The 22700-nt window shown below is 36.0% G+C and overlaps 1 protein-coding gene across 3 annotated transcripts in view; it reads left to right on the top strand.

The window, feature by feature from the left end:
- BRINP3 (BMP/retinoic acid inducible neural specific 3) overlaps positions 1-22260 on the top strand; it is a 200131-nt gene extending 177871 nt beyond the window's left edge. For all 3 annotated transcript variants that reach the window (XM_030494740.1, XM_030494742.1, XM_030494741.1), the window contains one exon: positions 20794-22260. In XM_030494740.1, coding sequence (XP_030350600.1) covers positions 20794-21910 — 1117 coding nt within the window. In that variant the 3' untranslated portion in view covers positions 21911-22260. The remainder of the gene's footprint in view (positions 1-20793) is intronic.
- The last annotated feature ends 440 nt before the right edge of the window (positions 22261-22700 follow it).

Raw genomic sequence — 22700 nt, 5'->3', positions numbered from 1 at the left:
TATCTGCATCTGTCTTCTAAGTGTTGGTGCAACTTGGGGTTGGATGAACTTCAAAGATAAAAATAGACCCTCTGTTTATGAAAGGCAAAATTTATCTGTACTGAATAGATTAGTGTCCTAACGTAGAGGAGTGAAGCTTTATAAAGAAGTTTTCTACAGGAGGCACCTGTGAATCTTGGCAAATAATGATTCCAGAGCCTGTTTCTTGTTTTTGCTGAATAGTAGACAGTCATTTGGTTATAGACTTCTATAGACAAATTCAGATGAATGGTGCCATGCAGTTGTGAAATTGAGGACATTACAATTGAGGACATAATGTCCTCAAACTTTGGTGAGATGTGTGATCTCAAGTATATGGGATTACACATCTCACCCAAACTTGCAAATATATTTTACAAAAATCCTCTTTTAATCTATTTAATCTTTAAAGTTTGCAACAGCATTCACTATATCTTCTCCACCCTTTGTGTAAAGAAAATAGTGAAATGGAACCAATATTCTGTATGTTTGAAATTCACATAATTTTAATGTAATTCCTAATTTAAATGTCTAGCCTTGGTAGTAAACATAAATAGGAATACTTTGCAAGGTTTGAAGATCATAATCCCTAATCATAATCATGATATAAAATATATAACTCTGCACACACAAAATCATATTAACACATTGCAGAAATTTAATTAATAAAATTCAAGAGAACATTTGCAGAACTTCCTCTTCAACAAAACTGTATAACTGTCCTGCAAAAGAAATTTCTTGTGCACACAAGTTAAATGCACAAAACTTTTCCTCTTAACAAGAACAAAAAAGTTTCTTAAATTCATCCCCAGGAATTTTATAAAACTGTCCTGACTTCTGGATTCTGCTTTTTCACTGTGAGAAGCTTTGTTTTGGAAAAGTACATCACAAATTAATTCCTCTGAGTCATAGCACTTTCCTTGCTTTGGAAGAAAAGGCTCTACTTCACAATATTCCCTTGGTTCTCATCTGAGGTATTGCCTTGATGATTAAGTTTCCAACTATCAGATAAAGTGTAGTAACTAGTTACAGTAGTTTCCTCTCTTCCTGACCTTATGACATATTCCTTTTTATATTTGAACTCAGTTGCTTGATCACAGTTTAAATCCAACATCACATCAATGCTATCAGATCCAGGAAAGAAGTGAGCAGTTCTGAGTATTTACTTGTTTGCACTCTAATGTCTCCAAGCTACCCCAGATCTTAATAAAATTTTAATTTCTTTATGGAACATCAGTCTAGCATGGATTCATTCTTTTGAACCCAGAATAATCTCATTCCCTCTCCCCACAATGATGTAGGTTAACCAGTCATTGTTATTTGTGTCCAGTATCCTCATGGAAAAATACAGGTGTTAAATCAGCTCAGATAATCTGTTAAGAAACAGAATAATTGATCTTAATTTTTTTTTTTCTTACTGTGGTTAACACTTTATATTCAGGTATGGAAGCTGGTATCCTGAGGTTTCATTTGCTTACTTAGATTTTTAGGCTCTTCTGCGTATATTGTTGACATCAGAAGCTGCTGAATTAACATTTCCACTGGAGGAAAGGAAAAGATTGAGTGTTTAATTTCTCGAGAAGATAGCTTTTAAAATGCAGTTAAGGTGTGCAACTGCCAGTTTTAAGGCACCTGAATGGCAGTAACACTTTGCATACTTTTAAGCCATGAAGTAAAACTGAGTATGATTAATGAGATGGCTTTACACATAACAGCACAGCTGGGGATTATGTTATTTTATATTCATCTTCCGAACTCCCATAAAAGTAGATTATTGTAGCACAGCAGTTCTGAATAGGTACATGAGGATTGGAGTCTTGACAGCTCCCATGTTCTTACAAAAGGAAACACACTACACAGAAACTCTATCATCCTCTATGGAATTCACCCTTCAAGGAGGATGATGAATATAAAACACTGGAAGGCTATTCAGGGGGCATTGGGGCCATTATACAAATATTGGAAGAGATGTAAATATTTGCTTGAGCATCGGAATACATGAAGAGAATATTTGTTTAACTTTTGTGGCCGAGGTGGACTGGGGAGAGGTAAGTGCATGCCTGGGCCTGGGGGCAGTGGATGACTGGGCTCTGGTGCTCTGAGTACTAACATCGTAGCTGTTACTGTACTTCATGGTGAAGGGATTAATTAGCCACAAAGCCATGATGATAGTCTGAACAAAGTGCCTATGTACTTTTAAGGATCAATCACTTCAGTGTTCTGTCTGCACCTGAAGAGATGCCCCAGAGTGTCAGTGGTACTGGTGGCAACATCCATGGGACCTGTACACACCTGAATAATGCGAACAGCAATAGAGAAGGGATAGTGTATTAACGACTCTGAATAAAATGGGTATTTGACTTCTGGTTTTTATCACCCTCTAATTACAAGACAAAAAATTGCAGTCATCTAAGTTCTGCTGAAAATCTGAGGAAATTAGAATTGTTGTTGTGTGTCATGTGAAATCTCACTCATAAAGGAAGTTAATTTAATGGGCTGCTGGAATTAGCTGGAAGATACCCACTGATCTCACGACACGAGAATGAGTTTTCCTTTATAATGACTATCCAAATTAAGATACTTTTTATACCAAATGAAATTTTCCTTCATTAACAGACTTTTTAAAAAGGTTTTATGATTTATGACTAGTTGAGTCACAGGAAGATCAATTTCTCATTTGCTTATGTTCTCTCCCATTCCTTTTTTCTGTTATTTGTAAGACAGTGTATGCTTACCGTTAATGAAATATTAATACTTTAGTTTCATTCATTTTAACTTTATCTATAGTGAAAAAGATTCAGTTTGTCTTCTGCAGCAGCAGTTATATAGATCTACATAAAAACTTGCTCTCAGTCTGGCATGTACCAAACAGATACAAATACAAAGAAAATTGACAATAAAAAAAGGAAAATTTTCTGAAGTTCCTTTAGATAAATAAAATTTCCTGAGTAGGATTTTAGATCTTTTTTCCTTTTCAAAAGTGGCACTTTTGCGTTCCTCAAGTTTGTACAGGGATAGGTCCTGCTAAGAGAAACTTAAGTTTAATAAGAAATACTTTAGCAGGTCAGAAGATAGTGAGTAATAATAGGTGATGTATTGCTTTACCTGACAAGAGGTAGGAATAATGCAAATATACTAACCATCTTGATGATTAATAATGTAAACACATATTAATAAATGGTGTTCTATGGTTTAAAAATACTTCAGTTTCTTACACTTTAAAAAAATCATTCTAAATAATAAGTTTCATTCCAGTTTCTCAAACCCTGATAGACTGCTTTAGAGAACCATCCTCATGAAAAGAAGGATATTCTTAAGGAGTATCCCTCCTTAAAATTGTTCAGCTTTGCATATTGACTGTAGTTGTTTGATTATAACTCTTCTTTGTCATCCTGTGACAAACAGATGTGCACACTACAAGTGAGTTTCTGAATATACCAAATGTTGCATAGGCTATATCAAAGAACAAGTAAGTTATAGACAAGAGCAATGAGTAGTGTTTTCCTGTGGTCATTTTTCATTTGTCATAAACACATTAACTGGGAGACAGGTGATACATCTCAATGACTTCAGAGAGATTGGGTTTTGGCTTGTGGCTGATTTCAGTATTCATAGAAGATCTGTTAAAGATGTGACTTTTACAAAACACAGTCTGGCATCTACCATACTGTTTCCTTTTTCCCTTTCCCCTCCTCCCCCCCACCTCAGAATCTCTGTATTTTTAAAGCAGTTTTTGCCTAAAACCCTCCATGTTGGACCATCTCTCCTGCATGGTCACACTGCTGCCCACCTTGGACTTGACAGTGCTGGGGTAAAGGTTGGACTTGATGATCTTAAAGGTCTTTTCCAACCTGGTTGATTCTATGATTCTATGATTAAAAAAGAAAACAGTTCTGCAAAGTGCTGAAACTATTAAGTACCATTTCCCTATAAACTAGCTTCTCATTGTTGAATTCCCATATGAGTTTATGGAGTATTGGGGCTCAAACTGCAACTTAATAGAATCTCCATCCTATAGACTATCATCTTCTTGTTTTCATAAAACATGGATGAACTCAACATTTTTGGTATTTCTGACCCTTTGCCAATATTTGTAGATATTAGCTGGACACTTCCAAAACTTGTTGAGAGAAATAGTAAAGGAATGGTAGGCAGTCTGATAGACAATACTGCTAAATAAGTTTTGTTTTCTTCAAAATCCAACTGGGAAAACATGCAACATGTAAACAAAACAAGTAAGAGTTGTTCCTTTAGAGTTCCAAACAGCAAACTTAAAGGGCAATGAGGTTATCGGAAGTCCCAGCACCAGAAATGAAATTATGAGGATCTATCCTTAATGAGTGTCTCATTTCCAAATTAGATTTGTGCACAAATATATGAGAACTTCTCTATGTTCATATATGACCATGATTTTTTTCCTAAAACTCTCAATTTTAAATTATTTATAAAGCAGAACATCTATTCACTGTTGCTTCCTTTTCCTTTGAGATCTTTGTTAATTTTCAGTACCATCCTCAAGGACAGATTTTCATATGATCTTTTTCAACATCCAGAGGGCATCAGGGAACTTTAAGTTTGACAAGCATTTCTGTGGGTATTTAGGAATAAACGAACACAGAAACAGCGAACATACCTCCACATGGGTATATAGTAACTATAACAATGCTGAAGCAATAGTTTTATCTTTACAGATTCTTGGATGTTTAAATAAATCCTTCATCAAAAACAGATACATAAGCCCTTTATAGGGAACACAATAGACTATTTTTAAGTTAAATAAAAAACCAAGTTTTAGAAATTGTAGAATCATAGATTTGTAGAGTGGATTGGGTTGGAAGGGACCTTAAAGATCATCTAGTTCCAACCTCCTGCCATGGCAGGGACACCTTCCACGAGACCAGGTTTCTCCAAGCCCCATCCAACCTGGCGATGAACACTAAATGATAACACCTGAAAAGAAATAGACTGTGAATTTGAAGAGACAGATGAAATTGGTAAACCAAGAAATTCCCCCACAATTTGGACAACGTAGGAGCAGAATCTTAGGTTGGTTTGTTTTGGTTTTTGGTTTTGGGCTTTTTTTTGTTTGTTTGTTTTTTGTTTGTGATTTTGTTTCGTTTGTTTAATCAAACCACCAGAATAGGGTTTGCTGAGTCAAAAATGGAACAATCATTTTGCCTATCTATATGAAGTTCTCTAAAGCAACAAACTGAAAAAAACTTTATATATATATATAGTGATCTTGTGGAAAATTGCAAATTTAGCCACAGATGGCAGGAACTGGAATTCACTGTCTTAGGACAACAAAGCAGAAAACAGTTGGGATAAACCTGTTATAAACAAACAAACAAAAAAAAAAACTTGCAAAAGAAAATACAGCAGATACTCTAGTTCACATTTATAGATTCTATTAAGGACAATCTGGTTTTAATTGCAGAAGGGGTTCCTGAGCCTGTGAGTGTAGTATATGTGCACACTTAAAAAAGCATTTAGAAGTTATTGTCATGCTGAACACAACAAATGCTGCTCATACACTAAATTAGATTCACTTTTCAGAGCCTACACGACTCTACTAGCAAAACAGGAGAATCATGAGTAGTGTCTGAAACATCTGCACAAATCACTTACATTGTAGTGGATCCTGAGTAGAGAAGTTCAATATTGGTACATCTGAGTGTGATCACTGCCGTATCAAAGGTTCTGGAAACTTGCTATACAGGTGACTAATATATTCAACATGGCTCAACACAGACTAGGATGGTCTGAAATTCTCCTTAAAACAAAGTGAGACATGAGAAATTCATGAGCCATTTTCAATGCAAATGAATGAAGAACTGGTTGCAGGAAAAGGCAAATAAAAGATTACTCCCCGTGGATACATACAGTACAGGGAAATCCTAGGTTTAGGGGCCAACCCAAATGTTTGCACTCTAAACTTTGGATGATTTAAATTCTTGTTCATTTTTGTTGTTGTTGTTGTTGCTGCTGTTTTGTTTTAAGGTTGGTTTTGATAAAGAAAGGAAAGAAATGAAGGATGTAATTCTGTAACTCAGAACTGTAATACAGTTACAGTTCTGAGTTCACTGTGTACGTGACCTCATCTTGATATGATATGTTTCTCGCTATGTTGTGCACCTGAAATTGACACCCATAGTTACATAGTTACTGCATCTTGGGCCTGGGTCAAAGTGACCCTCTTAAAACAATAAGGAACTCATGGGCACAACCAGATCTTGGCTGTGTTTGAGGGATCAAAGGAAAACATCCAGGACTGGTGGCACCAAAAGGATGGGTTATTTGAGAGCTTGGTGAAGTGACCATTCTATTAACTAATTTGGCAAGAGAACTAATACTTTGAGTTGTCTGGGATTGAACTGTCTTTATTATAATATTAAAAATCATGCCCACAGGATAAAAAGACTGCAGCCCAGGTGAAGACTCTTCCTCTGATCACGTGTAGTAGCTAAGAAGAATACAGCAAGTATTACAATTACATGTAAATTAAAGCCAATAATTGTAACTGGGAATGTACTACCTTGTAACATTTGTGTGTAAACGTAATGAAGACAGTCGGCACTGGTGTGTTTGATTTGTGGAACAGTCCACCGGGCACCCACACCTGAATAAACATCTCTCCGAAGCATGTGGAATTGTTTTAATGCGTGCTGGGCATGAATCTGCTGTTTGGAGAACAATCTGAATCCACTGCTTGGACAACAGTCTGACCCTTAAAAGTAGATTTTTGTCTCTTTTGTAGTGTATTTGTGTAGTAGATTTGTGTCCCTTTGGTAGACTATACTTTGGGGGCATAAAGTCATATAATTTCTGAGAAATCTCTCTGCTATGCCCAATGTCTGAACTAATCATTAGCAAAATCCACCCCCTTCTATCTGAAGGACAACATGTGGCTTCCACCCTCCCTCAAATAAACAAGCTATTCCATAATTGTTCTGGGTCTAGAAGTATAATAAGGTATTTCTCAGCACAATATAAGTGATCTCTTTTCCTCTACATTTGCCAAGTTTCCCTAGAAAAAGGTTTGTAGAAAAGGTTTGTTTATTAGTAATAAATGTCCCAGCGATATTTAGAGAAAAACCTGGTCATTCTTATGTGCAAGGTGTTCGTAATTAGCACTGTATTTATATAAGATATTGTAACTCCGTACTTCAAAGGAATCATACATAAATGAAGAACAAACAGAAATTAAAAAGTAGTCAAGCATAAAATAAAATAATGCTTTCCAAGATTAAAAAGATGGTAATTTCCTGCAGAACAGTATAAGTTGAGAAAAGATTCTTTTTCTTTTTGATGGAACATTGCTAAATCTAGGATTCTGTAGATGGCTTTTACTTTTTTGATCATCTGTTCTTCACCTTGATTCTGTTTTGTCTGAAGTCCTGTGGCTCTAATGCTAAACTAAAGTTCCCTGACTCTGTCATGAATTGTGCTTTAGCAAAGGGCATGGGAATTAGCTACCTGAGTCATCCTGTTAGAATTCAGTCAGTCTTACTGCTTTCTGCCTTCTGTTCATGTAGTTAAGAACTGTACTTGACTTACCTGAAGAATAAGTACTTTGGGGTACTTTTACTCCACTTATGCTGGGGGTGGGAGATTGTGTCTTGGCATTACAAACTTTGCCTTTAAACTCTTTATGAAGGGTTTATGTTTTGCATGCTTGATAGCTGAAAACAAGTTGTCTAAAAGCATAGTAATTTTTCATGGTACATATTGTAAAAGACCAAAATATAAACTAAACTAAACAGTTCAAAATTGAAAACGTCTATAAAACAACCTCCTTGACAACCACGCTCAACTTCAGTAGGAAATTTTAGGTAATGCCAGGGGAAGGAATCACTCAAATTGCAGATCAGTATGTACCAAAAGCAGTAATCCCCTTGGCAAGCAAACAAGGTTTTCTCTCACAGAAACCCTTTCCTCCTCTATTTATAATGTCTACTTTTACCCTAACATCTTCTTCATCTAGAAGTTGGGAAATTGTTGTGATTATCAGCCTGCAGGATATAGTAGGATGCATCAGAGATTATGCCAGGGCACTTCAAGTTTCTCACCCATCTCAATTATTTGATCTTAGGAAATTAAATGGTCTTAAAGTACCCAAGAAATCCTAAAGGGTATAAATGTTTCATTCAAGAGTTCAAATATCCATATGTAGACAGATAGTCTATGCAGCAATTCAGTTTATGTAAAATAATAATTGACATGGTTTCCACAGGAAAACAGCCAGTGAAAACTGCCAGATAATATTAAAAGAATTTAGTCAAGTTATATTGGAGTAAGTAAGAATCATTTGCAACATGCTATTGTTTGCAAGGACAGGTGGTATTCTTAAATATTTAAAAAATTACGCCATTGAGCTGCAGCTTCTAATTCAACATGTGGTTTCTCCCAGGGCTACAAATTGGTATTAAAAATATTAGGATATGTAAGTGGATGATCATGAATGCTCTGAAGTTAAAGGGGTTCCTTTTACCAATGCCATAATTTTTTGGAGCAAGTCCATAATGAGGTAAATTAAATAGATTAAAGGAGTAATAAGTATTCAGATAATAGTAATGTTTGACATGACTATATTGTAATAAGCAGCACTGATTGTAAAACTCCTGCCAGATATTAAGCTAACATTAATTTGCACTCCTTATATCACATACAGTTTGGCTTTCTGAATGTATATTTGGCTCTTAAGAGTTAACTTCAAAATCAAACAAACAAGCAACATTTGAGCAGGGTCAATTTTTCTTTAACTTTCTGGTAATGCCAATTCTAGCTGTAAGCAGCCTTGTGAAAAACACTGGATTATGTGTGGATTTGGGCTTCTCTGTCTGTCTGCCAGCAGACTGATTGTGTTGCAGAGGCAATGTAATTGCTCATCAAGGTGAGAGTGTTTGTGTTGGAGCCCTGCTTACTTTCCTAGTGACAAGCCTGCTTACCTTTGCTGTCAATCAAAAGCACCACAAAATGGTAGTAGCTAGAGACAAGGGAAAAGGCAGTAATGCATTGAAGGAAAGTGCCATACTAAGCAGGCTAAAAAAGATTCCACCAAAATCTCTATGCCCCTATAAATGCTCCTTTCATATAAATGCTGTCACCCTATCCACCAAAGTCCATGTAAAAGATACCTCCAAAACCCATGCATATGGACTGACTATTGGATAAACAGGAGAAATAATGGATGTTTGCCTGAGGACATCAGGACGTAAGGACCTCCAGTCCTCATCGTCCCCTCACTACATCCCTAAAACCTTTCTGAGCACACCTTACATCTTTGTTCTATTCATTTTGTCTGTTTTGCACTTAGATTGGAAACTCTTCAAGGAAAAGACTCACAAAGCAAATTGCATTTTGCTTATGGACGATGTCTTAAAACTTTCTCTGTTGTCACTTTTATTATAAATTCAATAGGAAGTACAATACAATTTGTAGAGCGTTCAGAAGAATGGTGGAAACCTTTCTGGGACATCTTGGTAGTGCTGTTTCCCTAGCAACTATTTAAAAACTATCACTATAAAATTCTTCGTGTTTCATTACCTCATTCACAATTTTAAAGTTTAACCATCCTTTCTGAGCTTAATTAGTTAAAAGTGCAAAGATAATGAACTACAGGAGTTGTACAATTTTGTATGAGGTAAAAAAATGAGCTATTTACTCTGTATATAGGTTCCAAGATGAATACGTATGACATCCAAATACATCAAGCAAAAGACAGCAAGTTGCTGTACATGGCATTTCATTCTGTAATAACTGAGGACAGCATTGCACATTTCTGCAGCTTATGCATCAATCTCCTTTCAGGTAACTCTCCAGAAATAAGCAAGCTGCTTGCATTTCAACACAAATTTAATATCAGAAACCTCATTTAACAGCTTGCCATAACCATACAGTACACGTTTTCTCTGAGTTTTTGGGTTGTGATCAGAAAGTTATACTACAATGATTCAGCATAGCTCTTTTGGGGGTTCTGTTTGTTTGTTTGTTTACTTCTTTGTTTTTAAAGTCAGTCTTGTGCTGAGTCTTGTATCTGGGAAACCTGTTATCATTTCTTTGTCGCCAGTAAAAAATTCAAATTTAACTCACTTTATCATTTGTTTCCATTAATTAGAATCACTACCATTCCTATAACGTCATCGTGACCCCTGTTCCCTTGGTTCAGTTGCAGCCTCTGGGATGGATTTTGGGAGGACTTTTTCAGGATTCCCCACCCTTGTCCCTCCCCACCATACCCATGTGAGAGCATCTGGCCTTTCTAGAAGGCACAGAGAAATCTTTCAGAGAGTGCCTAGGGTATTAAGGAGGAATGTGTGCTTATAAATACACATAGATATACAGAAAGCATACTAGAGACCTTGTTAATGATAGAGTTCCTCTAGAGTAATTTACAATAACTATGTTAAGAATACTAAATATATCTTAAAACATATGCTGTTGTAGGCTTTGAAATGTTATATGTCACTTGTCAGAAGAATATATTCTTTAACAGATTTCTTTTTTTACAAGAAAATCTTGTCTGCTCCAATCTACTTTTGGTTATTAATGTTAACTTTTGGAAATTCTTTGTGAAAAACAAACTCCTTAAATTAATTCTGTCCAATAGCTGCATGTTAGTTACATTAAGGAGGAATTGAAGGGACTAAAATGTTTGTGGGTTTATATTTGTTTACTTTGTTTTTGTTGGTTTTTTTTTAAACTATAATGCTTAAATAAAAATTGCAAGGTATTAAGGAAGCTGTTCTGCATAGGAACATTTTCTTTCTAGTCTTTAGCATATCAGAAAACATGTAAAAATGAGGAGGGGATCAACTCAACAGAATGAGATTGAATATCTAGATAAATAGCATATCAGAATTAATATGTTCTTTCTTTGGAACAGGAGTTGTCAGTTCTTCAGGATATGATTTATAGTTGATTACCCTTCATACACTCTTCTGAAGGGGAGGGGATTTGCACACATTCCCACTGCTACACTCCAGCATCTGTGATTTACTGTAACAGCTAACATGTTAATAAAGAAAACAAAACTATGGACAAAACAGGTTGCCCCAACCAACTCCAAAACAACTTCAGTGGTGGTATATATCACAATTACATATTTTCATGTGGTTCTGCCAGAAGAAATTTGGAAGGGTTACCAAGAGGTGACATATCCTGGCTTCTGCCACTGACATCACAGTTGCTTGTGGCTCTGGTGGTGAGCTAGCTAACCAGAGTGAGCTAGTTATATTGACAAAGGGGAAGTACAAAGGTTTCAGCAATCTGCAAGGGTTATTATTCTGAATTGCATATGCAGATATTTTTTTCTCAACAATCATTTAACAGTTGCTGGGGGAATGAGAATAGTTCTATAAGGTAAATCACTTTATCTTTATATACTTGTATATATTCCAAAAGAAATTTGCACAGCTTCGTAAAGTGGGACTTGGTTTCTCATTGTCAGTTATCTATACTGATTTTCCTTTGTTTCAGATCAATGTACAGACAGTTGTTCTTTTGTTGACCAATGTCAGCCTTTTTATCAAATTATACGTTGCATTTCAGGCTGTGGGTTAGTTTGTTTGTTTGTTTTAGAAGACAAAAGTGCCAGAAGAGAGGGAATTACTTGATATTTGCTTATAAGCATTATTACTATACTGTCTCCTAATTTATATTATATACATGAAACATCTGGTCATTTATAGTAATACTTTCCCTATTTATGACTGTTAAGCAATTGATATCTTATTACAAGAATTATACATTATTAAGTGTTTAAAAACATTCTTTTAAACAAAAGATGTATTTAAAAATACATGCTGTTTTCAAAAACGGCATGATCTAATTTTCTAAACAGCCCTTAATTTTCCTTCAGAAATTTAAGGGTGTCCTTACAATTTGTTCAAGCATATCTCTCTTTTATAACATATTTTGTGCCTGTACTCAAACTTTATGGGTTTGCTCAAAAATATAGTTATTCTAAGTTATTTTCAGTTATTATAACATGAGAGAAAAAAAACATACCGATCTCAGAATCTTTTTCATTATATGTATCATGGTAAGTTAGGTATCATGAATACAGAACTGAGTTTTTGTAGTCTTTTTGTATTCTTTAATTACTCTTTACTGGGAGATTCTTGTTTTGCTATAATACTTCCAAATCTACAAAATGGAAACAAATGACAGATTGTTGCTGTTTATATTGCAGTAACATCTAAAAGTAACTAAATTTATAATCCAAATAGACAAACAGTGGTAAAAATCATTATCAAAGGAAAAGAGTGAGTGACTTTTCCATAGTCATGGTCATACAGAAAGATTGTGAAAGAACCAGGAATAGAATCAGATTTTCTTTGCCTCCATAAGTATAGCTGTAACAGAAACAGTTTGGGTGGTTTGGGTTTTTTTTTGGGGGGGGAGGGGGTGCTTTTGGGGTTTTTTGGTTTTTATTTTTTATTATTTCAATTATTTGTATCTGTGAATAAGGCTGTGAATAGACATCTTCTCTCAAAACCAGTAGGAAAATAAGAATCTACAATGGTCTTGTATCAGTTTCATGAATGTAATTGTAGACTTCCCTTTCTGCTATAGGCTGTTAATGGGGCTATGATTTTACCTGTAGTAGTGAGATTTAATTCCAGAAAATAATACAATTGATGGCTGATTTTTCTGGCATTAAATCTCTTTCTGTATCCAAATTTACCCTTCACCACAATTAAAACTTCGGATCCTTTTGTCAGCACAGTTTGGGGTTTTTTGTACGGTTTAGAGACAGTTTATGAACTACCCTTTCACACGATTTTCAATTATCACACAAAATATTTGAAAGCTTCCATCTCAGAAATTAACTCCAGTCTGAACTTTCTATATTGCTCCTGTTTGGAATAAAATGCTCCAAGAACACTGAAGCTGCTTACTCCTATCCTAACTACAACAGTAAATCATACAGAATTCTGTAGGCATTTTTTTCAGTAGTTTTTGTGATCTGCTGCATTACGTATGAAGACCTTTCAGTCAAGGCTATTTTTTAATTAATTCTAGAATTTCCACTGCAAGCTAGAGCTGCTGGTACATTTTGTCATTTTTGCAAATGCAGTTTATAGCTACATCTTAGACTATCTTTGAACTTGTGCATTTAGCCTTAGAATGTATGTTGATAAGGGAATCAAGCTGATTTTCGTAGTCCCTACTGGGTCCCTTCTTCCTACAGATTAAGTATTCAAATTAGGTTTATGCCAGCATATATAAGGAATCTGATGAAGCCGTGTCCCCATAATTACACTACAATTGCTTCATAACTGTACTTTAAGACCCAAAGACATCCCCTAAATTACCTTCTTTTACACTTTCATCTTACATTATTCAGTAAAGATATTTTCATTTCAAAATCCCATTCAATTTTTCTCCTTTCTCTAAGCTGTAGTGTTCCTTACCTTCAGTTCATTCATCTTTACCTCTACCTTATGGGCAGATGAACACAGAGCAAAGAGCTTCAGGTGGCCATTGCTCAAGCTATATTAATGTGCACTTCTTTCAAAGCTAGAAAATTGACCTGGGTGGAAAAGGCTAGCAATTGTGCAGGGAAACAATATCAGTGTAGACTGACAGATGAATGGATTGAGAAGAGCCCTGCAGAGAAGGACTTGGAGGTACTGATGGATGAAAAACTGGACATGAGCCAGCAATGTGCAGCTGCAGCTCAGAAAGCCAATTGTATCCTGGGCTGCATCAAAAGAAAGCAGTCAGCAGGTTGAGGGAAGTGACTCTCCCCCTCTACTCTGCTGTTGTAAGACCCCACCTGCAGTGCTGGATCCAGGTCTGTGTCCCCCAGCCTAAGGCAGGCATGAACCTGTTAGAGTAGGTTCAGAGGAGGCCCACGAAAATGATCAGACAGCTGGAGCACCTCTCCTACGAAGAAAGGCTGAGTTGTGCTTGTTCAGCCTGGAGAAGAGAAGACCCTGGGGACCTTATTGCAGCCTTTCAATATATAAATAGGACTTATAAGAATTATTATTATTAGAAATAGTAGTAGTAGTATTATACTGTACTGTAGTTATACAACTGTTCTTACCTCAACCCACGAGTTTTACATTCTTTTGATTCTCCTCCCAATCCCACCTGGGGAGGAGGAAGACGGGAGGGGGGAGTGAAAGACTACATGGTACTTAGTTATCGGCTGGGTCTAAACCATGACAGGCAGATAGGACAGGGCTAGGAGCACCTGATATAGTGGAATATATCTCTGTCCATGGCAGACTGTTGGGCTGGATGGTCTTTAAAGGTCACTTCCAACCCAAATGATTCTATGATTGATTCTGTGATTGTGTACACTTGTGTATGTCGCATTATCATGCCCTCATTTTACCTATCTCTGTAAAAGTAGAGGGAGGAGATCTACTTTCAATTAGTCCAATTTTATATCACTTCCTCTGTTTTCCTTCACACAAAAAAGCTGATAACATTACAGTAAGCTTGGTTGTTATTTTTCTAATGCTTAAAATGGACATATTAGTCTGACTGTCACTGAAGCATCTTGATAAGCTTTCTATAGCTTCTTTTTATATATATATATAATTACACTTGAATTTACATCTGGAAAAGTTCAACTAAAATTCCACGGAATTAATGGATAATCTGTGGTCCAAGCTGAGTTTTGCACTCATCTAACACTACAAACCCAAGTTCACAGTGGCTTCAAAAAGTATACATGGGTTGGTCGGTTTGCTTGTGGGTTTTTGTTTGGGTTTTTTAGTGTGCATGACATCTTTCTTCCTCCTGTACAAGAAAACTCTTATTTTTCCTAACACCCCTGATTCCTTTGCTTCAGCTTTTGACACCATTAATTTGACTGGTATTTCCTTTGTCACTGCTGCACTATGTATCATTATTTAGTTAAAGCTCTCAAAGCTTGTCTCTGTTTTGAACCTCTTTAAATAAATAGCTAGTACTACAAAGCAATTTGATTCCTAATCAGTATATTACAATGATAACTATGAATATAGCTGTTCAAAAAGTTGTGGGCATGTTATCTTAAAATGGTTTTTCTATGACCATTCTTTAGTGTGTTTTGCAGAAATTTTTCACAGTACAAAAACTTTGCTATGAGAGTTACAAGGGTGCAACATTAGCATAGCTCAATCTACAAATCTTTGTAAATAAATTCATAACAATCTGACAAGAAATATCCTCTGAAATATTAAATATTTTAATTTCAAAATATTGTTTAGTCTATGTGTTACAGGTTTATATCATATAATATAAAGGTTTAATTCATCTGCTTCTTGTAATACAAAGGCAATCTTGAATTTAAAAGTGGCATGCATTATTGGTTTTAAAAGATAGAGTATCAACCTAAAGAAGTGGCAGGGAGGACAATAGCTGCAGAATGGTGATATCTGCAAAGATTCTCCTTAAATGTGATTAACAGGGAAGAAGAAGGTATTTTGCCTCCTTAAATCACTATAGATTTAGTTCAGATTGTTATTAATCCCAACAACATAATCCCTGAATCAACCTCCTGGTTCATGCATTCCCTTCTCTGTAGTATAGGCAACATGGAGGAGTTTCACACCAAGCTAGATTTCTTTATTTACCCCATCCATTTCTGTGCTGGAAGCAATTTTAGCAGATGGAAGCAAGATTTCCATAAAAAATTCATAGCTAATTAATATGCTTTCTGTGTATGCTAAAAGGGGATTTTTACCAAACGCATCTCTCTAGGCAGAGGTTTTCATTCCTTTATATACATTTACAAAGGTATCACATTCCTTTTCTACTGCACGGTATGCTTAACTTGTTTTCACCATCGTCCACATAGCTAGCTCAGACCTTTAGATCAGCTTTAAAGTATCTGATTCAGGTGGAGCCAGCTGTGAAATTGTAAGATTGAGCTCAGAACAGCTGCACTGCTCTTGTTTATCATCTTTTTGAGTAGGATTTGCAGCTGTCATTGAGAGTCTCACTGACATACCTGTAACATGAGCCATAGTGAAATAATTTCTGGCATGTTTCTTTGAGTAGTGGTTATAGTACTGCTTTAATTTTGTGAAGCTGAATAAACTAAAACCATTCATTCTGCTAATCATTCAGTGGCCTTCTGGTGACTGTACAGTCAGTATTTTTACCCTGATTCCCAGAAGACAAATGCATTCATATGAAGACCATTATCAAATTTAGTAGCAATTAATGTTCTTGTTATAAATCAAAGCACAGCAAAAAAGTACTTGGAGCCTTATTTGTCCTTCCCAAGAGGTGATCCTACAAGAGTAGGACATTTTAGAGATACCTGTAAGTGCATTTGGTGTTGATGTTGCTGTCTTACAGATTTATACTGGACTCAGCCTCGAAAGGAGGAAAAAGTAGGTAATGGGTATTTTACTGCCTATACACTCTAGTTAAATTGTCTTCATTTTTTTACTTAGCATCTGCCCCACTGAGTGCTCATCATCTGCTACTGAGTCATCTGATGTACAACAGATGTTAAGCACTTAGTGAGGCAGAGAAGGAGTAAGTGTCACATCATGATTAAATACTTGCTATGGCTATTATATAGGCTGACCATACTGCTTTGTTCTTACGTTTAATGTTACAGTGTATTGAATGAGAAGGAAGCACATGTTTTGGATTAAACTTGCAACTGCTATTGTTCTCATAACTTATTGTTTTTAAAGTAAAGTAAGTTCATAGAAGAAAAAAATATTGCAAAATATTTTCAATACACTTTAGAATTAACAATTGGAGAGCATTTTATGAAGAGGTAATGCAGTGCAACTTCATGTAGAATTATATTTCACCTACAAAAAAGATTTATATTTCTCATTAAAATGATTCTCATCAGAAACTTGGCTGATGTTAACTGATACATTAACTTCCACAGGATTATCCTATTTTCATCATGCTTGTGTAAATGTGAGATTATATGGCAGGTTTTCCTTACCCTGTAAGTATTTTAGCTAAAAGCATGGTAGCCAACTCCTTAGTGCTTTCTATGCAACAGAAGGTTCACCCACAAAAGAGTATTATCATCCAGCTACAGTAGCCTGATCTGATAGTACGAAAAGAGTTGAATGTAAGAAGATGGAGCTGGATCTGTTATTAAACCATAATTAGTTAACAATCTGTTTCCCACAAAATTTTAAGAATTGAGAAAATCTGTAGAATATTGTCACACACAACTAAGTATATTCATATTGATGTATATGATCAAACAAATTAAATAAGGTTAGAAGGAAATGTTCATCCATGCAAGAGATGTGGTTCATGTGACTAGAAACTCTTTGCAGTCAAAAGTGAGACTGAAACCTCAGAATAGTGAAGTCCTAATTAAAGGGTAGAAGTATATGATTTGTATGGGTTATCTGTCTCAGTCTTCTACTTTGCATAAGTCAGAGAAGAGGCTTGATGGTCTATTTCCTGTAAGGACAGCAAGTATTCAACTAACAGGACAATCAGTAGTATTTATGTTTTCATAGAAATTCTGGACTTAGCACTTCTGTTATAACTTTGTACTGCTTTTGAAAGGTTGATTTCAGTGACTCGATATTAATAAATAAAAACAGTTTAAAAAAAATTCTAAAGAATTTCCAGGGAGCTCTAATTCGTTATGTAATTCAGTAAGAAGTATGCTGTACTTCTCAAGGGTTTTATTTCATTAAATATTATTTCTAAAGCAAAGCTGTGATTTCAAGTGTATGTTTCACCACAAATAGCTTTTGATTATAGATTGTCACATAATTTTGAATGATGGCAAAGGCACAGATATTCAGGCATGACATTTTGATTTAAAGCTCATTGAAGTAACTAGGAAGATTCTTGCTAGTTTCACTAGGTTTGGAAGTCAGAAGTTCTATATCTCAGTCTCTGGAAAACTAGCATATCAGGCTAGTAAATATAATTTTCCAAATCAGATAATAATGTTTGCACTGTCATTAAAAGCATCTCTTGGCGATCTCTTTCAACCCTCCCTCAGAAGCTAATTGTCTTAATATATTTATTAAATTCTATAAGAAGCAATTGCTCAAGATAACTTGTCTGGAGCCAGCTGTGTCCAGTATGAGGCAGCCCCTTCTCACAGAGGGCATTCCTGCATCTGCCCTCCTGCTGTCAAAATCTTTCCAGTGACACCCAATACACCTCAATAAAGCAATATTAAAAAATTCATTCATTAAAATCTGTCAGAAAGTATCTAAAATTAGGACCTAGAAGTTCATAGCTGGTGTGTAGCTTGAAGCTAAGTGTTCCTGAACTCCAAGCCAGGATAAATGCTTAACCTCCAAGCCATACAGAAATTTCTTGTCCATACTAGCACGATGCCAAATCCAGGCTACTAATCTCTGCTGAAAAACTAAGTGCTGTGGCTCCAGCTTTGGATCTCAGACACCATTAGGTTTCTTCTGACTAGAATATATCAGGCAAACATATCCTTAGATGCTACAAAGTATGTAGAATGGTTGCTGTTTTGTGTGAGTGAGCCAAGCAGATTTAGTCTCTATGGGTCACACATTGTGATACATGGAAAATCTTTACAGTTAGTCTTCAAATATTTATCCTCTACTGAGATGAATTTAAAACCACATCTGTAAGCTCAGAGTTGTCCTAAGCAAAATGATGTTTTCTGGAAATGTACTTCTAATATAATAATATATAATAAACTTTTCAAAAGTGTGAACTTCTGTTCACAAGAGAAATGGAAGAGGTGTTAAAATTCGCATTTACAAACCTGACCAATATCAGCTGTTGAACACACTTAACCTTGATACAGTAATCATGTGGTACCAGCTAGTAATAACAGTACAAGCAGAAAACTTGGAGATTAAAAAGCAAATCACATATTCTTGAAATCTTCCCAATTATCTGTCCAAGGTAACAAATTAAAACAAGGTAAAAACTTCATGGAGGCTATTGTGAAGCAAGTGGCCTAACCCAAAGATCTGAAGGAAAATTAACCCCCCAGACTTTCATATCTTACATCCAGTAGCTTTTGGAGCTCTGTATCAGTTCTTAAATAAGCACAGAGAGCCATAAAGAGTTAGGAAAAAGCTGTAATATGAGACCTTTGAAAGGTTAGTTTCACTCCTTTAGACAAGGATCCTCTCTGTTTTGATTGCTGTGATGCATCACAGGGCTGAGAGCAATAAGACAGACCATGTGAGACATAGCCTGGCTGTAAAGTTCATTCTATAATGGGAAACAGGGCCATAACACATCTGAAGTGTAGTTCCTGTGAGCTGCCAGGGCACGCTAAGTAGGTACAGATTACTGTCAAAACAACCCAGACAAAGTACACAGGAACTTCCCATTCCACCTGGGAGAGCAATAACTTTAATGTTCTACTCAGTTTTGGAGTATCTTTTATATTATGCCATTGACCTTGCCTGTAGAATGGACATTATGAATTTTAACCAGGAAATGAAGGAATAAACTTGCCAAAATATTCTTGCTTAATAATAACTTTCAAATGAACACAGTAAGAATGGTATTAAGGCATTCATGTCATGGATGTTATCACATTTACTTATAGTTCTAGAAAATATTAATATGCTATATGTATATAAAAAACCCAACCTCAAATAATAAGATTCCCCCCAAACCAAAAAAAGAAAAAGAAAAAATAATAAAAAAAAGGATTAAACAAAGTCACCAGAGTATACAAATATGTAATTTTACTCTTCATTTTCATGTTTCTAAAGAATCAGACTTTAAGATGTGATAGATTTTTAGTTTTAGCATATATTTTTTAGTCAGAAAAAAAAAATTAAAATTTCTGAACTGGTAAGACAAATTCAGATGTGACTTAAAAAGTAAGTCAATGAGGCTATTGCGTTTTCTCTTTGAAACAATGCACTGAAAAGGGAACAAGCCATGCAACTATGATCATTCAAGTGGCAACAATGGAGTGGACTCTGCAGCAGCCAAAACAAGTTTTTTAAATTGTGCATTGCTAAGATTAATAAGAACTGAAAAAGAAAGAAGATGATCTTTCTCTTCGCTATTTGCATGTAACTCAGTTGCTCCCATTGTCTTTCTTGTAGCAGACGTGCCTCATCAGCCTTAACTGTTGGTTTCAGTATCTTTTCCCAGGGTGATGTAGGACATTAACTGTTGCTTCTAGTAAAATGAAAATGAGATGACAGGAAGAACATTAAAGTGGTCTTTTAATTTCATCTTCAAAGATGAAAAGTAAACACAGCATGCTCATGCATGGCTTCCTAGAGGGATATCGTGCTGAAAGTCATCTGAAGAATTAAGACTGAATCTATCTTAGTGGGGAGTAGGGTCCTATTTGCTATTCCAGGAAAACACTTTGGCTCACTGTCTATAAATCAAAGCAACTTCAGCCAGTTACAAGAAAGCTTGCAAGCTTACAAAAATCGTCATAATGAAATAGGGAGATGGTACAGTTATACATATTTAGATACATACAAAGCACCTCCCTGATCAAACAGTATGAGGAAAAACAATCTCAGCTGCATGGGATTTTAAGATGTTAATCTGAAGACAATAACAGCAAAATGGCTCTTTGTCAGGCTTACTTGGCAGAGATAGCAAATATATGAACCAAATGTCCCTGTTGTGCCTGTGAGTTTATAAGGAAACTTTTCTTTTGTGATTTTGCATTGTTAAAAGGCAATTTGTACATGTATTTATCTGCCAGCAGACACTGTCATCTTACTTCAGTGCCTTAATCTGCTACTAAAAACAGCTTTATTTTTCTCTTTCTGATAAAAAATAACAAGGTATATTTAGTATGTGCAGGTCTCTGTGTTAAAATAAGTTATTTTAACGTTGCAGATCTTCCAACTACTGGCTCAACCGCATCCAGTCCTTTCTCTACTGCAATGAAAATGGCCTTCTAGGAAGCTTTTCTGAAGAAACTCACACATGCACCTGCCCTAATGACCAGGTTGCTTGCCATGGATTCCTTCCCTGCATAGTTGGAGATGGCTCTGCGTGTTTGAGCTGTGCTCCTGACAATCGCACTCGCTGTGGGAGCTGCAATGCTGGCTACATGCTGAGCCAAGGGCTTTGCAAGCCTGAAGTGGCAGAATCGACAGAGCACTACATTGGGTTTGAGACTGACCTTCAGGACCTGGAAATGAAGTATTTATTACAGAAGACAGACAGGAGAATTGAGGTCCATGCTATTTTTATCAGCAATGACATGCGCCTCAACAGCTGGTTTGATCCTTCTTGGCGCAAGCGGATGCTCCTTACTCTTAAGAGTAACAAGTACAAGTCTAGCCTGGTCCATATGATACTGGGCCTTTCTCTTCAAATTTGCCTAACTAAAAACAGCACCTTAGAGCCCGTTCTTGCTGTTTACGTCAACCCTTTTGGGGGCAGCCACTCTGAGAGCTGGTTTATGCCTGTGAATGAAAATAATTTCCCAGACTGGGAGCGGACTAAACTGGACTTACCCCTTCAGTGTTATAACTGGACGCTGACTCTGGGCAACAAGTGGAAGACTTTTTTTGAAACTGTACACATCTATTTGAGGAGTCGAATAAAGTCAAATGGTCCAAATGGCAATGAGAGCATTTACTATGAACCCCTGGAATTTATTGATCCCTCAAGAAATCTGGGCTACATGAAAATCAATAACATCCAAGTGTTTGGCTACAGCATGCACTTCGACCCAGAAGCAATTCGAGACTTGATTTTGCAGCTGGACTACCCCTATACTCAGGGATCACAGGACTCAGCACTTTTGCAGTTGTTAGAGATACGGGATCGTGTAAATAAACTCTCTCCACCTGGTCAGCGTCGTTTAGACCTCTTCTCTTGCTTGCTCCGTCATAGACTCAAACTGTCTACCAGTGAAGTGGTGAGAATTCAATCTGCTTTGCAGGCCTTTAATGCCAAATTGCCAAACACAGTGGATTATGACACAACCAAATTATGTAGTTAACCATACATGTGAAGCACAACACAAAACCTTGAAAGAGTTTTTACAGTGCTTTTGTGGAGCAGTTTATGTTTGGAAAAGTAAATTTAAATTGTCTTTTCAATATCTGTCTTATATCAGTCAATACTGTTGGATGGCAATTTACACACATGAACTTGCTGACAATGAATATGTTATACCTGCAGTTTTGGTTTATGAATGAAATAAATACTGACACCAGTCTAGAAGACATTCTACTTTTTACAATAAATTTCATTTGTAATTTTATATGTTCCGTGGCAATGCTTTTGTGCATTACATCCTCTAGAGGGAACATAGAAGGATACCAATAAAATTTTGTAGCTGAACAGTTATTAAAAAGACATGCCATGGGATTCTTTTTTCTTACACAAAAGTAGTAACTTTGATACACTTTTGTGTGTTTAACACAGGAGCTGTGGGTAAAGGGAAGACAGATTTTAACAGAAACTGTAGAAAAGTCAGAGCCATAGAATATTTTATTCTTATGATGTGGATGTAAATGTTCATGCTGAGCTGAAGTGATGACTGTAGAGCTTTACTTGCTACACCTCAGACTTTCCTAAGACATGCCCTTTTCAAGGTGCTTCACATGACATACAGACTTCCAGAGTAGTAATATTGAGTGTTTTAGAATAGACAGATTTGTGAGATGCAGTAATGAAAGGTTGCATTAGCTCAAGAGGAGGCAGGTGAGAGACTGCCTTTGCAATGCATATTACTCACATTACAAAAGAATTCACCTTTTCCAGCTCAATCTCTTTTGCTTTGCATA

This window comes from Strigops habroptila, chromosome 8 (assembly GCF_004027225.2).
Source record: "Strigops habroptila isolate Jane chromosome 8, bStrHab1.2.pri, whole genome shotgun sequence".
Classification (NCBI taxonomy): Eukaryota; Metazoa; Chordata; class Aves; order Psittaciformes; family Psittacidae; genus Strigops; species Strigops habroptila.
The sequence above is the reverse complement of the archived record's forward strand: the minus strand, read 5'-3'. Positions and strand labels throughout refer to the sequence as shown.